At 46.6% G+C, this 20,006-nt stretch overlaps 1 protein-coding gene across 2 annotated transcripts in view; it reads left to right on the top strand.

Moving 5' to 3' along the window:
• COL4A6 (collagen type IV alpha 6 chain) overlaps positions 1 to 20,006 on the top strand; it is a 325,810-nt gene that overhangs the window by 289,898 nt on the left and 15,906 nt on the right. The window contains exons 19-34 of one of the 2 annotated variants that reach the window (XM_043895350.1): positions 12 to 152; positions 1,098 to 1,202; positions 2,920 to 3,080; positions 3,567 to 3,746; positions 4,258 to 4,441; positions 7,315 to 7,368; positions 10,026 to 10,097; positions 10,522 to 10,629; positions 11,733 to 11,954; positions 12,321 to 12,482; positions 13,988 to 14,158; positions 15,042 to 15,185; positions 15,629 to 15,754; positions 16,228 to 16,409; positions 18,250 to 18,313; positions 19,491 to 19,565. In XM_043895350.1, coding sequence (XP_043751285.1) covers positions 12 to 152; positions 1,098 to 1,202; positions 2,920 to 3,080; positions 3,567 to 3,746; positions 4,258 to 4,441; positions 7,315 to 7,368; positions 10,026 to 10,097; positions 10,522 to 10,629; positions 11,733 to 11,954; positions 12,321 to 12,482; positions 13,988 to 14,158; positions 15,042 to 15,185; positions 15,629 to 15,754; positions 16,228 to 16,409; positions 18,250 to 18,313; positions 19,491 to 19,565 — 2,151 coding nt within the window. The remainder of the gene's footprint in view (positions 1 to 11; positions 153 to 1,097; positions 1,203 to 2,919; positions 3,081 to 3,566; positions 3,747 to 4,257; positions 4,442 to 7,314; positions 7,369 to 10,025; positions 10,098 to 10,521; positions 10,630 to 11,732; positions 11,955 to 12,320; positions 12,483 to 13,987; positions 14,159 to 15,041; positions 15,186 to 15,628; positions 15,755 to 16,227; positions 16,410 to 18,249; positions 18,314 to 19,490; positions 19,566 to 20,006) is intronic. The other variant, XM_043895351.1, reaches the window with a different exon arrangement.

Raw genomic sequence — 20,006 nt, 5'->3', positions numbered from 1 at the left:
TATCCTTCCAGGTGGCCCCGGTGCTCTGGGGCCCAAGGGAGCTCTAGGCCTGAAGGGGGAACGAGGAAACCCCGGCCGCACCACAACGGGGGCAACTGGTCTCCCTGGCAGAGATGGTTTGCCAGGCCTCCCAGGCCTATCAGGCCCACCTGGTAAGTTGTTTCTCCCTTTGGTCTTGAGATCCGCGTGTGATCCAGACTGTAGAACAGCCCTGATTTTTGAGGGAGGGAGCATTTCACAGGTTAGGGACCACAGCAATCAGAGTGTTCATCAAGGAAGATGAGCGAGGGCCATCTCAGTGACCAGGCACTCCCTAATGCCTTCCGACTTCTGTAGTCATTTCATTTAGCCCCTCACTGTTCTCAACCCCTAAGCCTGTGGACTGGTAGTTCTCGAAGGAGCAGAATTGGCTCTTTTAAGCTTTCCCTGGTCCTCAGGGCTCCAGCAGGATGGGCTGAAAGCTCAAGAAATTAGAAACCAAGCCTGGATCTTCATGTCTCTGTGTGCTCAGTCGTGTCCAACTGTTTGCGACCCCATGGACTGGGGCCCACCAGGCTCCTCTGTCCATGGGATTTCCCAGGCAAGAATACTGGAGTGGGTTGTCATTACCTCCTCCAGGGGATCTTCATAGATGGCTGCTGAAAGCCTCCACAGGGCTTATTCTTCTTAAGTCATCAGAGGATGAAACTCTAGATTCTAAGAAAAAAGGCTAGAAATACACCCTGCATGTTTCTTTGTAACCTACATCCCCTGACCGCTGCAGCTCGCCCCCATCTCCTCTTTTGTCATAAGAGGACTTCCTGGGATAGACACAGGGATGTCTGAGTTGCTGAAGCTGCCTTGCTTATTTCCACGTCCCCACTATCTAGTCCAGTGCCTGGAACATAGTGAATGTCCTGTAACTAGTAGAAGTAGAGTGAATTGAGCCAATAGAGTTGGGAAATTGCTACAGACTTTGGGTCCCTGTCTTGGGTTTTTTGGGGGGAGGGTATCTCTGTTTTGATAACTGATGCTCCAGGATTCTTGGTGACTGAGCTGCTGTGCATGAGCCCAGGTTCTTGTAAGTTGCCAAGCTTTTATGTTCCTTCTTCCTGAAGGTGCAGCATCTGAGACGGGAACCCTACAGAGCACAGAACCAGGATTGCCGGGACTCCGAGGGGAACAAGGTCCAAAAGGACACGTAGGCCTCAAAGGAATGAAAGGTGATCTTTGTCTGCTTAGGTTTCTTTGTTCCCCAAACTCCTTGGAGAAGGCCCCCTGGGAAGGAGCCAACCAACAGCCTTGGGAATCCAAACAGGAGCAACCTTGGATCTTGATGTGATTATAAGATTGTCAAAAGTGCTATGTTTGGAGCTCTAAGACTGAGGCTGGCGATTGAGGTTGCACAGGACAAAGTGGCCCCTAGGCCATTCTTCCTGCTCCTCCACCTGTAGAAGCTATTCTGCATATCCGGTAACCCCTCTCAGTTTGCAAGGCCAAGGCAGGAAGTCACTTATCATTACCTTCAGCCTGCAGGAAAGGTCAAGACCTGAACCTCTGAAAAAGCCAGCTGGCTCCAGGAAAACAACTCCAGTCCCCACTGATGCTGAAGGACTGACTGATTGCCCCAGCCTTCAGCTGTCCCGCACACTCCATCTTCCTGCTGTCTTTCGGTCATTCCTCTGTTTCATACTCTAAGGGGCAGATGCTAAAGTGTAAATAAATCAATTTATAATAGTTGCAGCCCAGGGCAAGGTGGAGGAAGAGGTGAAAGTGTCAACAGTTGCTGAAGAGAGTTTTGGAGATGACCTGGGGGATTCAGGTACCAAGATCTCTTCTCAAAGGAATTCACAGCTCTCCTCAGCCTCAGAGTGGTTTTCACTCACTCCTCTCCTTTTTCATTGCCCTATCATAAAATGGCACTACCTAAGTATAGGAGCTCATTCGGACATTTTTTAAAGCTCCATCTCTACTTTTTAGACACAGGGAAGACTGCTGGGGGCAAAGGATATTAAATTACAAGTCTTGACCTAGGGTGCCAATTTTGGTTTTTCCCTGACTCACTGCCGAGCTAGTGTGCTTCTTGATACCATTCTCATACTTAAAAACAGGGCCAATTCTAATGCCTCTCCTTCTATATTCCCATGGTGCCAGAAGGTTTTCTTTCTCTAAGTCTGGAATGATGATAGTAATTCTCAACTGGTTCACTAGACATGAGAATCACCATGGGGAGGTGACAAAAATTAGATTCTTGGATCTGGCCACCTGAGAGTCTGATTGATTAGTCCTGGAGTGAGGCCCAGCAAGTTGTCTTGTAAACAAGCATCCCAGGTGATTCAAACTCAGGTTGGAGGTCCATGGATTATTTGGAGAAGAGATTATTTGGAGAAGAGATTGTCCTTTCAGAGTTTCAGTGACTATCAAGTGATTATTAATTTTCTAAAAGTAGGAGGAGGCCCTTTGGGATGTTAGGGAAACTCAGAGTCACCTATGTTGGCCCAAAATCTCTTTTCTTAGACCATAAGCACAGATGGTCTAGGTGGCTGGGCCACAGTGCTAGTGACTCTGTGCTATCTCTTCAAAGATGCTTTGCTAAACTCTCTATCATTAATTTCTTTGGTATTGTCTCTGTGTACAAAAGACATTTTGGTGAATAGAACCTTCAAGTAGCTTGGATTCCAGACTCTCAGCTGATTAGTATAGGTCAGTGGTTCTCAACTCTGATGGCACATTAGACTGGGCTCTACCTTAGATGAATGAAATCCAGATCACTAACACAGATGTACTTTGATCAAGAGTGAAGCTAGTTCATTCATGTCTGTTCTCTGCAGGCCTTCAGTGGAGTTGTTCAAGTCACAAATTCCAACTGGCGGGTCTTCCTTCTTCTTGTAAAGATGGCCCACTTAGTTTAATGTTGTCTTTTTTTAATTTTTCCTCCAGGGGACCCAGGTTTTTGTGCTTGTGATGGTGGTGTCCCCAACATGGGGCCACCTGGGGAGCCAGGCCTGCCTGGGCCACCAGGACTTCTGGGCCTTCCAGGTCTTAAAGGAACCAAAGGTGATCCAGGCTCTGGGGGTGCACAGGGCCCATCAGGGGATCCAGTAAGTCTTACCAAACTTGGCCCTGAGGAAGCAAATGGGAGCTTGTCAATTGTCCCTCACTCCTCAACAAGCACTTTATTAAAACACATAAAAGAAAGATGGGGATAAAGCAGACTTCAGGATTTTGATCTGTAATGTGAAGAAATCTGTTTAGCTATCTTGAAAGTCCCTTTCTGCTTTAACCTACTTGTGATCCCTCCCTTCCTCTCTCCCTTCCTTTCACAAAATAACTTACAATTGACCCACACTGTGTCAGACCTTGAAAATAAAATTTGAATTAAGGCAAAGTTCCCATCCTCAAAGATTTCAAAACTTAGAAAGGGTAAGAAAATAAATGGGCAATGATAATCCAAGGTGGTGACATAATCCAGTGTCCATTTTTTGTGCCAAAATGTACCCAAAGACTTGTTTTAGGTCAAATCTATGCAAGGTAATAAAATTCCATGAAGTCTGTATCTCCTGATCATTACCTTCTCTTTTTGTCAGGGTGTATTTGGGCCTCGAGGTCCAACAGGCCCTAAAGGAAAGAAAGGGGACCCGACTCTCAGCACAGGATCAGGGATGCCAGGAGAGCAAGGTGATCCTGGCCCCCAGGGGCTCCCTGGTGAGACAGGAGCCCCAGGCAAGGATGGAATACCAGGTTTACCAGGGCTGCCAGGCCTTCTGGTAAGTTGATTTTTCTTGGGTGACTAGTGCTATAAATCGTCACACTTGACTTGGCAAGGGAAGGAGGCTGATGGCAGCTTCCTACCTCTGCCACCAACACTGTGCTTTTCCTTTCTGCAAAATGGGAATCTTTTTCTCAGAATGGGTCATTGGCTCACTTGATAAATGCTAGTGACAACTGACCATTATCACTTAAAATGCTTCAGTTTCTTAGGAGATTTCCCTTGCAGGCAATCCAGCTGCTTTCTGTGACCAACCCCTGCCCCGCCTCCAGGGTTATCTCTGCCCCCCTCACCTGGAGCCTTTTGCATTATAAGGTCACGCAGGGTTGACAAGCTTCATTCCCATTACCTCAACTCAGAGGAATTGATTGAAAAACTAGAGTGATAAAGAATTTTAACTGAAAAAAAAAGCCTTGCTCCCACTGGTTATGTGTCTGTTTCCTATGGTCAGAGGGCTTTGCAGATGTGTCTTTAAGTCACACTTTCATTCTTTCCTATGTGTTGTTTAGGGTGATGGTGCACAGGGCTTCCCCGGTGAAAAGGGGTTACCAGGACTTCCTGGTGAAAAAGGCCACACTGGTCCAACTGGCCCCCCAGGAATTGGGCTACCAGGGGCTCCTGGACCTCGTGGACTTCCTGGAGATAAAGGAGTAGATGGATTACCAGGGCAACCAGGCCCCCGTGGAGTTCCAGGTGAATCAGCGAATCCGATGGCTTTGGGCTTGGAAAACTGACTCCTTGAGTATAGATATGACCTAGATGCATGAAATGTGTCATAAGAAGACTAATTGTAATCACTGCTTTCAATCCTCTAGAGGGTTTTCATGTGGAAAAGGGATTGTAATTGCACTGTGGTACAGGTACACAGAACAATAGAGATTTCAGGTCTACTTCGTGAAAAACTTCTTAATAGAACAGTCCAAAAGTGTGACAGAGCTTCTTTGGGAGGTTATGAGCCCATCATCTCTGGAACATTTCAGACGGAAGCTGGATGACCATTTATTACAAGTGTCATGAAAGAAATAAGTGGAAATTGAACAATAAAGGTATCCTCTAAGTTGTATGGTAATATCAGCAGGGAAGAACCTTTACTTAATTCATAAGATCTCAGACTGAGAAGAGACCCTAGTTCTATCTAGTCTGATTTCCATTTCATACTTTAAATCCCTCCTATTTACATCACTTCTTTTTCTACTTGAATTTCAGGAATTATAGAATGATAGCTCTGCTTATAGATTGTTATTGTGCTATGCTAATAATTTCCCTTCTTGCACACAGCCAGAGCAGCTCTTCCTCCCAACTTCTGTGTTTCCACAACTTCTATGTTCCCATTAGTGGTACCACACTTCTTATAGTCATCTGAAGTTGCAAAACTTGAAATTTGTCTCGTATCCCTCATTTGCAATGCCTCTTATAATCTTCCCTTCCTCTTCTTGGTATTAAGCTCTCATTATCTCGTGCCTAGCTTATCAAATACCTATATGCTTGTTGGGATGGATGGATGGATGGATGAATGAAGGACAACAATTTCCTGAGTAGTTTTACATCTCCTACCTCTGGACTTCCCCCACTCAAATCTACTAGGAACACGGCTTCCAATTTTATATCTGTAAAGTGCTGATTCCCTCATGTTACTCCCCTAGTCCAAAGCCACAAATGGTTTCTACTGAACAGAGAAACACTCTACTGAAACTCCTCAGGCTGGAATTCAAAAGTCTCCAGACATGGACACAACCAACTTCTCTAACCTGGCCTTATCTCATACTCTTCATAATTAAAACCAAACACTAAAACAGCAGTTTATCTCACTGTCCCCACAAAAAGTACATTCATTTCCACTGCCAATATTTTGCCCATGTTGCCTTTTTTTCTGGGATACTCTTCTTCTTTTGTCTATGTACTCACATCCTATCCAACTTTCAGTGTTCAGTATAAGCCCTAATTCTTCCACTAAGCTTTCTCTTGACCCCTATGGTATGTCATTGCCACTTAGATTATATATTTCCTTCCATTAATGTTTTTACTATTTCTAACTCATTATAAGCCTCTGGATACTAAGGAAGGAGAATAATCCTTTTTAGTGTTTCTCAATCTGCCTAGTATAGTACAGTACTCCACAAGAGACTAATATACACACTCACAGAGAAAAGGGCCTTCCCCATAACCAAGAGGGTTTTCTTAGATCTACGTCTCCTCTTTCCACCTCATCACCTAGAAGAATTACAAAAAAGAAGACAGATAATGGGTCTTGTAAAAATGTATTTGTTTTAAAATATACTTTTGTGAATTGATATAATAGTACAAGTTAAAAATTGATGATTCAAGACTCTTAAAGCCAAGTCAGTATTTCAGTCCAAGTCAGTATTCCTCTTAAGGTTGAAAAGAATTTTTTTTCAACCTTTTATTTTGTATTAGGGTATTATCCAATTAACAAACAATAATTTCAGCTGAACAGTGAAGGGACTCAGCCATACATATACATTCTCCCCTAAACTCCCCTCCCATCCAGGCTGCCACATAATATTGAGCAGAGATCCCTGTGCTAAACAGTAGGTCCTTGTTGGTTTTCCATTTTAAATATAACAGTGTGTACATGTCCGGCCCAAACTCCCTCTCCCTTCCCCTCATCTTTCCCTACAGCAAGATTATGAGGAATTTTATCAAACAAAATATGCTTCCTTTTGAAAGTCCTGGTGTCAGCTACAATTTTGCTTCCACCTTTGTTCTCAGAGATATTATTCATGGTCATTCCACTGCCCCTCTGCCAATTGGATCTTCACTCTAGGTCAACCTGTTTGGCAGGCAACTAGGTTTTAACTGAGTTATATTAACATGGTACCTAAAAACTTAGATACACTCAAATTTGGATATTATCAATATTCAAACTGCTTGAAAACAGGCTGAGTCAACAGAAGGAAGCCCACAGGACCATTTCTGTCCCAAACTTCACTACCCCGGGCCTAGAAAGTTCTCAAGAATCTAGTGATCTAAAAAAGCTATATAGCCTGGGAGATGCCTTATGCAGAAAATATTCTTGTTGCAGTATCAAGACTTTCCAAAAAGTGACTTCATTAGCCTTCTTTTTCTCTCTCTATGGCCACCAAATATAACTCCTCGAACCAAGCTTTCTTTCCACACAGATTTAAAAACATATCACCTGTGGGCCCTAAACATTTGCAATTGTGGACATGACTGCTTGCTGCCATGAAAGATGAAGATGCCGTTCCTAAACGTACTCACTCCAGCCAATTGTGGCTCAGGCTAGGACACATTGCCAGGAAAGGGAATGTAGTCACTGAAGCTTTTCAACCTAATAGTATGAATTATTACAAACCCTAGGCAAAGAGACAACTAGCTGTTTCCAAAGAGGCTCTGATCCAGCTGTTCATAGTAATCAATCACCCAGGTTATCACTGCAGTGGCTACTGTGTCCTTGATCCTGTGTGGATGCGAGTTTTCTCCCCTCTATCCAGACAATTTGATCAGTGGGCTACAGACAAGACTTTCCTTGGGCCTCAAAGAACTTCCATCCCGGTTTAATTTTCTTCTTTACTTGATTGGTCTAGGTGACTGCTGCTGCAGGGAGGAGGTTGGGAAAAGAGACTTAGACACAGAGGGAGGTGAGACCTAGCTAGGTCTAGAGGTTCTCAAATGCCAATGGTGGCAAACCACCCCCCTCCTTTTTGTTCACTTTGTCTCAGATATTCACAGTGGCCTGAGCACCACACTGAAGGCCTGAGTTGGGGAGGGGTGATCCTAAGGCTGGGGTAAAAAGGCTCATGCTGACACTGCTTCAAAGGCTCCTTAGCACACCTCTTCTGGGAGGGAGGAGAGAGGAAGTGGGCACGCAATCTCTGCAAGCGGCTGGTCACCTTCATCATGCATGTTGATGGCTTTGCTGATCTCTGCCTTGAATATTTTCATTTACGAACTTAACTGAGGCCACGACTTGCCTTGGGAGTTACATAAAAGGATCTACACATCTGATATTTATTCATTTGACCTGGAATCAACCAAGATGTTAGAATCTTGATAACCAGAACTGCTTTTTGATTCTGAAGATGAGTTTTGGCATTAATGAGGAAATTCTGAATAATGATGTCATTTGTTGCACTTGTAAAATAGAACATGGGTAGAGCTGGTTTCTGCTTTGTTGGGGAGAAGGCTCTGAATTTATGTAAAGTAAGAGAGCCAGATGTATGACTTGAAGTCCTTACCTTCTCGCCATTTTGACCCTCTGCTTGAAATACACAAATGTGTACAGGGCTGGTCTGAGGCAAAAGGGAAGTATGCCCCTGATTCCTTCTGGTATCTACTCATCTTCCATTTTCTCATTATTTTTCCTTCCCTGGAACCTTTCCAGATGCCTGTCCTCAGCCCCATCCTCTAAAGGTTTTGTTTTCCTCTGGTGATCACAACTGAAAAGAATCTATAAAACTGATATGATAAATTGAGGATAGGTGGTTTCATGTTTGGACCCGGCCCAGAGATATTTATCTTTTGCCTAGTTTGTTTTTTTAAGCCATAAAGCAGTGGAACTACAATGTTTGATACATTAAAGTCAATGAGCTATTGAAATAGTTGGGGCAGCAGAGTTTTCTCCAGGGTCCCTCTCAGAATACCACATAGGGAGGCAGTTCTTCAGCCTAGTCCAAAGCTGAGGGCAGGACTGCAGCCCTCTCCCCATGAAGCATCTCATCCATCATGAGATGCTTGCTCATAAAGCATCTTTCCACAGTAGGGAGATAGCCCTCTGAAAGAGCTCCATCATTTCAGCACCTGGCAGGATGGAGACGGGTATAACCAGCCGTGGAGGAAGATCAGGTTTGTGGCTATCTTTCCACCTGTGAAAATGTAATTATAGGAGCTTGACGTCTAGAAGGCAGGAAGCTGCTGCCAAGGTTACAAAATACGTCACTAACCTGAATGAGGTAGAATCTAGGGGATGGCCTCAAGGGAGCTCTTCTGAATCCTCCTCCTTAAGATACTAAAAAACTAGTATTCATGGAGCACATACCAGGGTGCCCAGCACTGTGCTAAGTGCTATTAGCACTATTCCATATAATCCTCACAAGTACCATATGAGATATGTAGCTCCAATTTTACACATGAGACTCAGAGAGGTGGAGTATCTTGCTCATACAACTAGCTAGTAGCAGAACTACAATACAAGCCCAGCTCTGTCTGGCTTCAGAGCTCAACCTCTTAACCAATACATTATACTGTTGAATTCCCAGTTTTTATTTAGGACAGAACAGGTGGGCTAAAAATGCCATCAAGCTTTTGTATTGGAAAATGAAAGCAAAACTCGGGGAGGAATGCCAGCCAGTTGAATAAGCTGTCTGAATCATAGGTTGTATCTTTAAGAGATGTAATTTGTGATTTAAGTACAGGCAAAAGCTATAGCAGTTTCTTAGAACTGTGGGCTCTGTGACTTAAACTAGATCTCTGGGGGTTGTTTTAATGAATAGGCAAGACTAATTTTAATTAGCAACTGTTTATAAATGGCCTCTGAAGGAGCCAACTAACAATTCATTCGCTGGTATTTTATTAAACCTTCCCTCTGTGATCTTAGACTTTTTATTTGCACTGTGAGTGAGTAAGGAAGAATTTGCTAGGGGAAGGGCTATGCACATCAATTTCAATGTCTTGAATACTGAAATTGATGACCCCTTCTCTGAGTAGCAGAGTTGACCATTTCAAATGAGGAGCTGAGCAAAGGGTCACCGTCTGTCATGACCAAGAAAGTGGACTTCAGTGTTTGCTTGGTATAGACATATGGGTCCATCTGACCAAGAATAATGGATAGGTTTCAGCAGATCCTAAATGACATGTGTCAAAAGAACCCAATGGTTTGGGAAAAGCCTCATTCCAAGAAAAGAGCAGTCATGTGAACTTGAGGGGTCTTGTCTTCAAACCCTCCAATCTAGTCATGTGGACATAATAACTAACCCTTAGCATGCATTCTAGGGAGGGGCTCCACCTGAGGGCAGGGTGAATAGGCAACTGCTGTTTGCTGCTGTTCCTACACAACAGGAGACTTTGTTAGAATGTTAGGTCCCAGCACTAGGACACTAGGGGCATTCTTATCCATAAGAAATTGCGCTAGGAGTAACTCCCAAGAGCTTCTGAAGCCAAGATTTTTCTGCATGGGCTCCCAGCTTCTGGGTGGAAAGAATAACTTAGCTGTTGCATTCAATGGAATGAAAGTAAAGGAGCATGCTAGGGGGAAATCATCCCTGACTCGATTGGTTCAGCTGCTTACATGTATTTACAGGTATCACCTTGCCTTGTATTATTCCTGGACCGTATGGTCCATCAGGACTCCCAGGAGCTCCCGGATTCCCAGGTATGGAATGAGGCCAGAAAAAGCAACTGAGCACACATGTAAGGGCCATGTACCAAAGTAAGCCAAGGATAGCCCAGGAGCACTGGGGTATCCTCATTCCTCCTGAGAGGGCAGCCTTGAGAATTGAGGAAATAGAATGGCTGCTAGAAAGGGCTGTGTGGGGAGGGGAGAATAAGAGAGGCCCTCCAAGAGATTAGGTTTTTTTTTTTTGTTTGTTTGTTTTTTTGACTGCACTGCATGGCTTGTGGGATCCTAGTTCCCCAACCAGGGAATGAACTTGCACCCTTGGCATGAAAGTACGGAGTCACAACCAATGGACTCCAGGGAATTCCTAACTAACTAATTCCTAATTCTTGACTGGACATCACAAATCATAGCCATACCAACGTTCCTTTCCCCTTACCACTCACATTTGGGTTTTCAGGCCCTAAAGGGGCCCGTGGCCTCCCTGGGGCTCCAGGCCAACCTGGATTGCGTGGAAATAAAGGGAACCCCGGAAGTCCAGGATTGGTTCACCTGCCTGAATTGCCAGGTAAGAAGAGGAGCTTCTCCCCCTGCCCCCTGCCTCTCCTATTGTGTGAGTATGTGTTTAGATTGTGGTAGCCATCCATCCACTGTAGGAAGTTAGGTTTGTGCTCTGGTGTAAGTGGGATGGTTTTGATTTCATAGTCAGACAAAACAGAGCTTAGAGCTATAGAAGGACAGTGTCTCAGAGCAATAAGGGCCATTTGTGATGAGCTGAGTCAACCCCTTCAGGTTCAGAGGAGGAAACTGTGGTGCATATGGAAAGTGACTCGCCTGAGATCACAAAGTCACTAGTGACAGGGCTAGGACTCTAGCGGGTGGTCTGACTGCATGTTCTGTCAATTGGTCTGACTGCACGTTCTGGCAGTTCCCCGGATCAACTCCTGAAAGTTGATAAGGGAGAGGGAAGTTGTCATATTTCAGACCCTTGGCTGACACCCTGTTGTTCCAACCTGAGCTTCATTGTGCTACACTGCACCAGCGGTTCTCAAACTGTGTTCCCTCAGCCAGCAGCATCAGCATCACCTCAGAACTTCTTAGTAATGCAGTTCCTTGGCCCCGTGGCAGAGTTACTGATCAGAAGCTTTGTGGCGGGGTGGGGGTGTGGGCCCGACAATCTGGGTTTTTCCAAGCACCCCTGCCCCAGGGGATTCTGACGCATGCTCAGTCTGAGAACCACCCCTGCTCAGCAGCAGGGGATTCATCTTAGGCTATGTTTCCTTGGGTTTATTGGTGTCTCAGGTCCCTCCACCATCCAGAAAGAGGGAGGCATGAGGATGGGAGTTAGACAACTCCAGAAGAGACCAGGTCTTTGACAGAAGGTCCTGACTCTAACCTGTGCTCTTCAGCCACTGTAGGAGCCCCAGGAGCTGATTGCTGAGCTCTGCCCAAGGCCCAGCCTCATTGAGCTAGAACCTCCTCTGGGTCACACATTGCAGTCCCTGCCACTGGGCAAGTCTTCCCAGGACCAGAGACCTTTAAGGAAAGCCACACACATTACTAATGTGACAACCTTTGTAGTAGGACAAAAAAATCTGTGTCAGAGTTCTCTAACCAAACCTATGACTTCTAAACCTCCATGGCCTTTTATTTTTGACTCTTCACTTTTAGGGTTTCCTGGACCTCATGGGGAGAAGGGCTTACCTGGGTTTCCTGGGCTCCCTGGAAAAGATGGCTTGCCTGGGAAAGTTGGCAGCCCCGGCTTACCAGGTCCCAAGGGAGCCCCTGGTGACATCCTTGATGCTGAAAATGGTGCTCCAGGGGAGCAAGGCCTACAGGGACTGCCTGGGGACAGAGGATTTCCTGGAGACTCTGGCCTTCCAGGACTCAAGGGTGACTCTCTTTTCCCCACCTGTTTGACAGTCTGCAGAAAGGCTTTTAGTACCTGATATACCTGCATGAATAACTGCATGAATCTGGGGTGATGGATGAACTAGGGGCTTGAAATAAAAAGTCATTGTGGTCTCTCCCTGCCTTTCTTAAATCACCTGAGTCCATTCTCCTATCTCAGTAATTCTAGAAATATCTAGAATCCATAGTCAGGTTTCTTGCAAAGCCCATAATTAGCAGCAAGGCTGGAACTGATGAGACAGTGGCATGTCGGAGGCATCCCGGGGCTGGGCTCTTCTGGAAGGTGGTTTGATGAGCGGTCCCTGCTATCAATCCAGGCTGTGATCATCTGCCTCTTCCTTTCCTTAGGTTTGCTTGGGAATTCGGGCTTGCTCGGCCCCAAAGGTGAGCAGGGCAGCCCTGGAATACCAGGCCGCGTGGGTCAGCCAGGCCCCCCAGGCCCTAGTGGTCTATTTGGCATCAAGGGCAAACCCGGGCTCCGCGGACCCCCAGGCTTTCCAGGCATTTCAGGTAGGTCCTTCAGAGGAACAGCCCCAACTTGACAGACTTAAGCTGGGCCCCGGGGCCCTGGCACCCTGAGGGGCAGTAACAGCAGTGTGACAGGGTCAGACTGAGAAGGAGAATGAGTTGTCTAACCTGAGTTTCACATCTCAAGCCCCCCATGGTGCCAGGTTGAACCAGTTTAGCCTCCAAAAAGTGACCCTCAAATATGAGCACTCCTCGCCCCTCCCCCATGGCCTCTGCCCACCCACCCACAACCCCCTGCCCCACCAACCCTGGCAGCTGGCCTCTTGAGCCAGCAGGTCTCTGAGGATCCAGAGCCAAAGTGTCTTTCACTCCACAGTGGGGCATGGCAGCTTCTGGTTCCAGCCTAGTGTTTGCAGCTTGCCTTTTTCACACACCACCCTTTTCACCCCTGACTCCTGGCCATGTGACTGAAGTTGAGTTTGTATACAACTATTAATATCTTTTTTAATCCTCTTTGTGGTTGTGTGTTTCTGGGGGCTTCACATAGGCTGTCCAGATGAGAAAACAGCACCCAAGCTCACAGACTAACACCCCCACCAGCTTGGCCTCTCAGGGAATTATCTTACTATACATTACAACCTGGTAAAGCCAGGGGTCCCTGAACTCATACTGCGGGGTTGGCCCCCATTGAATTTCCTTCCCTTGTTGTGGAATCCCCTTCACAGCCTCCCATTAGAATCCTGGGGCTCCTAGCTACATGATGCTTTTCAATCCATAGAAAACCAAACCAGCCATTCATTTAGGTCCTTGGGGGCCCAAATACCTCTGTCATCACTGATTTGATCCTTTGATTTTTTAATTTCCTTGCTTTGTACCTGAACATTCCACTTTGGCAGCAGCTCAAGAGGTTAATCCCATTGAGCAACTAAAAGCCCAGTGAAAGAAGTCTCAGAATACCTAGGAGACCAGATGGGCCTTGGGAATTCCTACAGTACTTGGCACTAGGGGGTCTTTCAACTCTAATGCCAAGGAACTGGCTGACTTAACTGCTTGCATGAGGGATTAAAAGGGCAGCCCTGATCCATGACTCCCTGGGAGGCTGAAACAATTGTTGGGCTTTAACCTCTACTTCACTGGTTGGCTCAGGAAACAACCATTGTGGACTGATTCATGCTGGAAGTACCAGGAAACTAGAGTCCACTTGCCACCCTGGCTTCCTAGAGCTCCATTCAGAGGCTAAAGTATGAACCACATTCATAAAGGGAGAAGAGTTGTCATCCATCAGAAGGGGTTTGCTCATCCGCCCTGCCAGCTATAGTGCCATGCTGGTAAAGGTAGCCCCTGGCGGGACACCCTGGGTAATAAGTGCTATGCGTCAGCCAACTAAAAACAACTCTGCCTGTTAGTAGCCTGCACAGCCCATTGTTCAAAGGCCGTTTACAAACCCCAACAAGTCAACCAACCAGAAGTCAGGGGAATGGGCAGTGGCCCAGATCTGGATAGTCTCACTTGACAGCCATCATGTATTCTCTCCTGTGCTGATTCAGGACATCCTGGAAAGAAAGGTCCAAGAGGCGAGATAGGTCTCCCTGCATCAGCTGGAAAGAGAGGCCTGCCTGGGCTGAAAGGACTTCCGGGACCACCAGGGCCAATTGGCTTCCTGGGGAACTCAGGCTTGCCAGGGGCCACTGGGTTGCCAGGCCTGCCAGGTCCGAAGGGTAAGTAAAGTGATCAGGAAGGCACCAGTGGGTGCCCAACTTGCCTCCTCCCTCCTCTCTGCCTAGGAAAGGGGGATGGGGAGGGAGGTGAACAGGGCTTCCCTGGTGGCTGAGACAGTAAAAAATCTGCCTGCCTATGCAGGAGGCCCCTTTTCGATCCCTGGGTTGGGACGATCACCTGGAGGAGGGCATGGCAACCCACTCCAGTATTCTTCCTGGAGAATCCCAGGGACAGAGGAACCTGGTGGGCTACAGTCCATGGAGTCGCAGAGTCAGACACTGGGCAACTAACACTTCCACAGTAGGAGAAGATAAGTGCTAAAGGAGGACTCCCACCCACAGCAAGTCACTTTCCCTGACTGCTGGGTGGAACACTGGGCTGAATAGCTTGAGCTGGAAAGCCCAGGACAGGAACAGCCACACCAGGTTTACTCATTTGCATGAACCCTGCATACAGCCTGATGGCCCTCACTTCCTGTAATTATTCTACTAAACACCAGGAGTTGGGCAGGAAGGGAAGTAACTGGTTCAAGGTCACACAATTGGTTAGCAACAGCACCAGGCTAGATTTCATCTCTCTGCCTCCTGGGCCTAAGTTTATTTTTTTTTTCTCTGTGCTACACATGAGCTCTAACTTGACAAATCATAAGAGAAGTGCCCAGCTCTTCTTTCCTTCCTGGTACTTAGTTCCATGTCCCTATTCAGGGAAGTAGCATAACATGTACTAAGAGCTTGGGGTTTAGAGTTAGAGAAACTTGGGTTTGAATCTCTCCTCTGCAACTTTCTAGCTGTGTGACTTTGGGTGAGTTAATTAACCTCTCTGATCATCCATTTCCTTGTATGTCAAACAGGGATAATAATAGAATTTCTTGTTTCTCAACAGGTGAGAAGGGGTCTGTTGGACTGACAGGTTTTCCAGGGATTCCAGGTCTCCCTGGTATTCCTGGAGCAAGTGGATTAAAGGGAATTCCTGGGTCAACAGGAAGAGTGGGGCCATCTGGATGGGCTGGTAGCCCTGGTGAAAAAGGTGAGCTGGGGAATCCAGTTCAGGAATTGCCACCCATGCTTCCCAAGGTACATTTTATTTATCCACTTTGTCATCCAGATGGCTTGTACCAACCTCGGGTTAGATAGTAAGATTTGAGGTTTCCCAATGAAATCCTTTTAAACCCAGAGACCTCAATCACTCTGCATTACCACAGCATGTTAAGGGGCCTTGACACTCATTCCCAGATGCTTAATGGAGAAGGGTTTTGAGTAGGGTCTAAAATTGTAGGATCTTGGGCTTGTCCAAGAAGAGGGTGTGCCCGTTAATGCAAAGTTGGGGAAACAGGGGCAGGAAAGAAGCTGGAAGAACCCAGAAAGGGCCCTGGAGTGGTGCGGGAAGAGCTGATATGAAAGAGCTGATATGACATGCTTACCCTGTGTCTAAGCCCCCCTCATGCGGCCTCATGACCTCCATCCCTGCAGGAGACAGAGGTGAACCAGGCCTCTTTGGGATACCCAGTCATCGACCTCCAATGCTGAACCTCCGCTTCAAAGGAGACAAAGGTTCTCAGGGCTCAGCTGGAGCCATTGGATTTCCCGGACCCAGAGGTACTGGGGCAGGGAATGGGAAGAAGAAAAACCCAAGACAGTTTTCATGACCAAACTCAACTTCTTTACTGAAAAAAGTCCCCACAGTAGAAAAACCCTCAGAGCAGCAGTGTGGGTGCCAGTGGTTGGCGGGAAGGGGCACAGAGGCCGCCTTTCCTGGGCCTGAGGAGTATCTGGAGTATTTGCACCGCCCCTGTGGAACTCAATTTTTGAACCACAGGTGGCTGTACCCCTGGAGGGGCCAGGCAGATAGTGGGGGGTGGGCACAGAGCGGCTTTCCCACTGAGGAAGCTGGGGTGGCCCTGGCTGGTGCCCTATAAGGCCAAAGGCACCTCCTCCTACCCCCATCCCACCCCCAGCTAACTGTCCCCAAGCTTTCCCTTTGCCTACCTGTGACCCAGGGCACCTGCTGCTTGGGGAACAGATTTTCTCTTGCCCAGAGTGTTTCCCCAAGACTTCTGCTTCTTTCCCAGGTGACAAAGGAGAGGCTGGCCACCCCGGGCCACCAGGCTTGCCTGGAGCTCCTGGCTTCCCCAGCCTCATCAAGGGACTTAGTGGGAGACCAGGCTCCCCTGGCTCCATAGGACTACGGGGCTTACCCGGCCTGAAGGGGCTCCCTGGAATCACAGGTTTCCCAGGAATTCCAGGAGAAAGTGTAAGTGGGCCCAGATCTTTGTCTCCCCACCAGGGAACAGCCTTGATAGCAGGGGGATGGGCCCCTATTGCCCACCTTTCTGATCTCAGCCCACTTCCCATGTCCTCCCTGAGCTAACCCCAACAAGGCACCTCCTTGAGTTAGCCAGGTCTTCTCACTTGTTCCCGAACATCCCCTCTTCCGGGCCTTTGTTCACACTATCTCCCTCACATGGCAGAGCATCCTCCTTGCAATTGCTGACGACCTGCTGGTCCTTCAGGCCCCAGCCAGGCACCCCCCACCTCCAGGAGTCCCTGAGCTCCCACCCTGCTGGAACCCTACATCCACTGCCTACTTCCACTGATCCTGGTTGGTTCTGCCTGGGTCTGATCTCCTCAATGAGATCGTTAGGACTTGAGAGCAAGCCTTGCTTGGTTTTTTTGTCTGCATCCCACCACCAGCATCCCATGTTGAGTTTGGCACATCAGAAGAATTCAGTACAGACTATTTGATGTTTTGATTTCAGAAAGGTCTTTGTTGCCTCTAGGCAACAACTGGCAAAGAATCAAAGTCAGTATTTTTTTTCCTGGATTTTTAAAAAGCAGGGTGGTAGGGTAGTTAGCAATGAGACAGGCGTAGGCTTGATTCTCCACTCCATCACTCATTAGCTCTGTGATTTGGGGCATATCACTCCACTTGCTGGAGACTTACTTTTCTCATCTGTTCAAAATGGCAATAGTATTCAAACTTTCTTCAGCCCATAGTGATGGTTAAGGGAGCAGGTATGTATAAAGCATTGTATTTGGTACATGGCAGACTCTGAATAAATAGTAGCAACAATAGTACTGAAGGGACTAAATAAATTGGATCACAGGACACCTGTGTTCCCTGCAGGCATAGTCCCTGTCCTTTAAAAGTATCAGTCCAGCTGATGGAGGGAAAACACACACATATACACATACCTGAAGCAATTGCAAAAGAAACAATTCTCAACCTGCTACTTACATAATAGGAAGGATGCAATCAAAGTGGGAAGGCATTCTGGGAGGGGTCCCAGCATAAGCAGGGGCTCTGAATGAGTAGATATTGTGATGCACAGAAAACACCATGTGAATGGGGGGTGTCGTGGTCATGGTCTAGGGAGCTAAGTGACCCAAATCAGACTGCCACCCAAGGTCCTGGGTAGCATGTGTCCTTACTGGGTACATCTCAAACCCAAACCATACCAGATGCCAGGGGAGGAACTGGGCCAATTGCAGCCAACATGCCTGCTTCTCAGACTCAGTCTGTTGGACATTAGCCAGTGAAGACAATTTTTCTTGTGAAAATCATGGGAATATTAGACCAAATTCAGACTCCAGTACCTGCCTGCATACAGCCCACTACCTAGTGGCAGGAAGACTCCACATTCCTTGCAGAATCTGTGGCAGAGGCCTAGCTCCACATGGCAAGGCCACACTTGTTCTCGTCCGTCATGGCTTTGGCATGGGTGGTGATAGCCAACTGTATGTAGAGTGAATCAAATTTCTGGACTGACTTTTAGGTTCTGTATTTTCTAAGAGATTTGCTAGAACATCCACACCTTGATTTCCCATGATACCAATTTTGTTAGGCACTAGGAAGTTATGAATGACAAGACCAGGGTTAATCTGCAGATCAAATTCTTCCCCTATTAGCATAAATATGCATTTCTCCCCTTGCACATCACTTTCCCCTCTGCAGGATGCCCCCCTCCTCTCCATACCTGCACAGAGTATGCAATGGACAGGTCTCAAGCAGTGGCTCAGGGAAGGGAGGGGGAAGAAATGATGGGAGGTCCTGAATGCTAAGCAGAAATACTGATTTCTGTATTGCTTTGAAGGGTTCACAGGGTCTCAGTGGAGCTCCCGGGCTACCAGGAGCATCTGGTCTCCCAGGTTTAAAAGGTAAGGAGCTTACTTCACTCTGTATAACTGGCTCTAGGTTCATCCACCTCACTACAACTGACTCAAATTCATTCCTTTTTATGGCTGAATAATATTCCATTGTATATATGTACCATATCTTCTTTATCCATTTATCAGTCAATGGATATCTAGGTTGCTTCCACATCCTGACTATTGTAAATAGTGCAGCAATGAACATGGGGGTGCATGTGTCTTTTTAAATTATGGTGTTCTCAGGGTATGTGCCCAGTATATTAATGCATATATATGGAATCTAGGAAGATGGTATTGATTAACCTATTTGCAGGGTGGGAATAGAGACACAGACGTAGAGAATGGACTTATGGAGACAGCAGGGGAAGGAGAAGGTGGGACGAATTGAGAGAGTAGCAATGAAACATATACATTACCATATGTAAAATAGCTAGCTAGTGGGAAGTTGCTGAATAACACAGGGAGCTCAACCCGGTGCTCTGTGACAACCTAGAGGGGTGGGATGAGGAGGTGGGTGGGAGGGAGATTCAAGAGGGAGGGGATATATGTTATACTTATGATTGATTCACATTATTGTATGGCAGAAACCAACACAACATTGTAAAGCAAATTATCCTCCAATTATAAATTTTAAAAATTCTTTCATTAAAAAAAGATAAGGAACATTTCCCCTTTTACTGTTTTTCCAGAGCAAGGTGGATTTCTAACAGGCCCAGGGCTCTTGGGGGAGACTTTGTGTTTACAGGAAAATGAAAATTTGGCCAAATCCCCTTTGCAATCTTTGTTAGTCAAAGATAGGCGACAAGCAGTGGTTTGACCCACCTGCCTTCCAGACTCAGCAGCAGAGGACACCCTCAGCTTTAGACAGTCTCCTCTTCGGATAATATTTTAGGGCTCCTCCTATCATCTTCTCTGCCCATACCAAGCCTGGTGATGTGTTTCCCAGTGGAGATATGCTGCCCGGTAGCATCCCAGCCCTGAATTGCAGCATAAAAGCAAAACATTTTACCCAATGGGTAATTGTGTCAAGGAGTTTCTCTGGCCATGATTTTTCCTTCAAGAGATCTTTTTGCTATACCCCAATACAAAAACGTTTGTTTCTTAAAAAAAAAAAAAAATCTATTTGCTGCAAATTGAGCTCTACCTTTTCCTGAAGACTTAAACAATATCTTGATATCCCCAGGAGATCAAGGCCAGACACCTGGAATTTCTGGTAGGCCAGGACCCAAGGGACAACCTGGGGAGTCTGGTTTCAAAGGTAAGGCTGCTGTACTTTTGTCTCCTACGTTTCACAGACTCCTCAAAACTGAGCATTGGAAGGAATTTTGGAGGCCAAACCTAAGTTCTGCAACTTCTGTCCAGTGCAGAAAAATCCCTACCTGACATGTATCCACTCAGAGGCAGTCAACAGTTTCCCCAAGCAAACCAGCCTACTTTTTCTTCAAGACTCACAGACTTACAGGATAGTCTAAGACCTTTAGGATAATGGTGTCCACTCCATTAATTTATACTTATCCAACTACTTCTCGAACCTTTCCACCTATCACTCCTACTTCTGGGAACACTCAGAACAAGTTTACTTACTTTTTCAGTTGGTTGTGTGTGCATGCTAAGTTGCTTCAGTCATGTCCGACTCTGTGCGACCCCATGGACTGTAGCCCACCAGGCTCCTCTGTCAATGGGATTCTCCAGGCAAGAA

Source organism: Cervus elaphus, chromosome X, assembly GCF_910594005.1.
Source record: "Cervus elaphus chromosome X, mCerEla1.1, whole genome shotgun sequence".
Taxonomy (NCBI): domain Eukaryota; kingdom Metazoa; phylum Chordata; class Mammalia; order Artiodactyla; family Cervidae; genus Cervus; species Cervus elaphus.
Note: the sequence above shows the minus strand (reverse complement) of the source record. Positions and strands in the feature narration are given on the sequence as shown.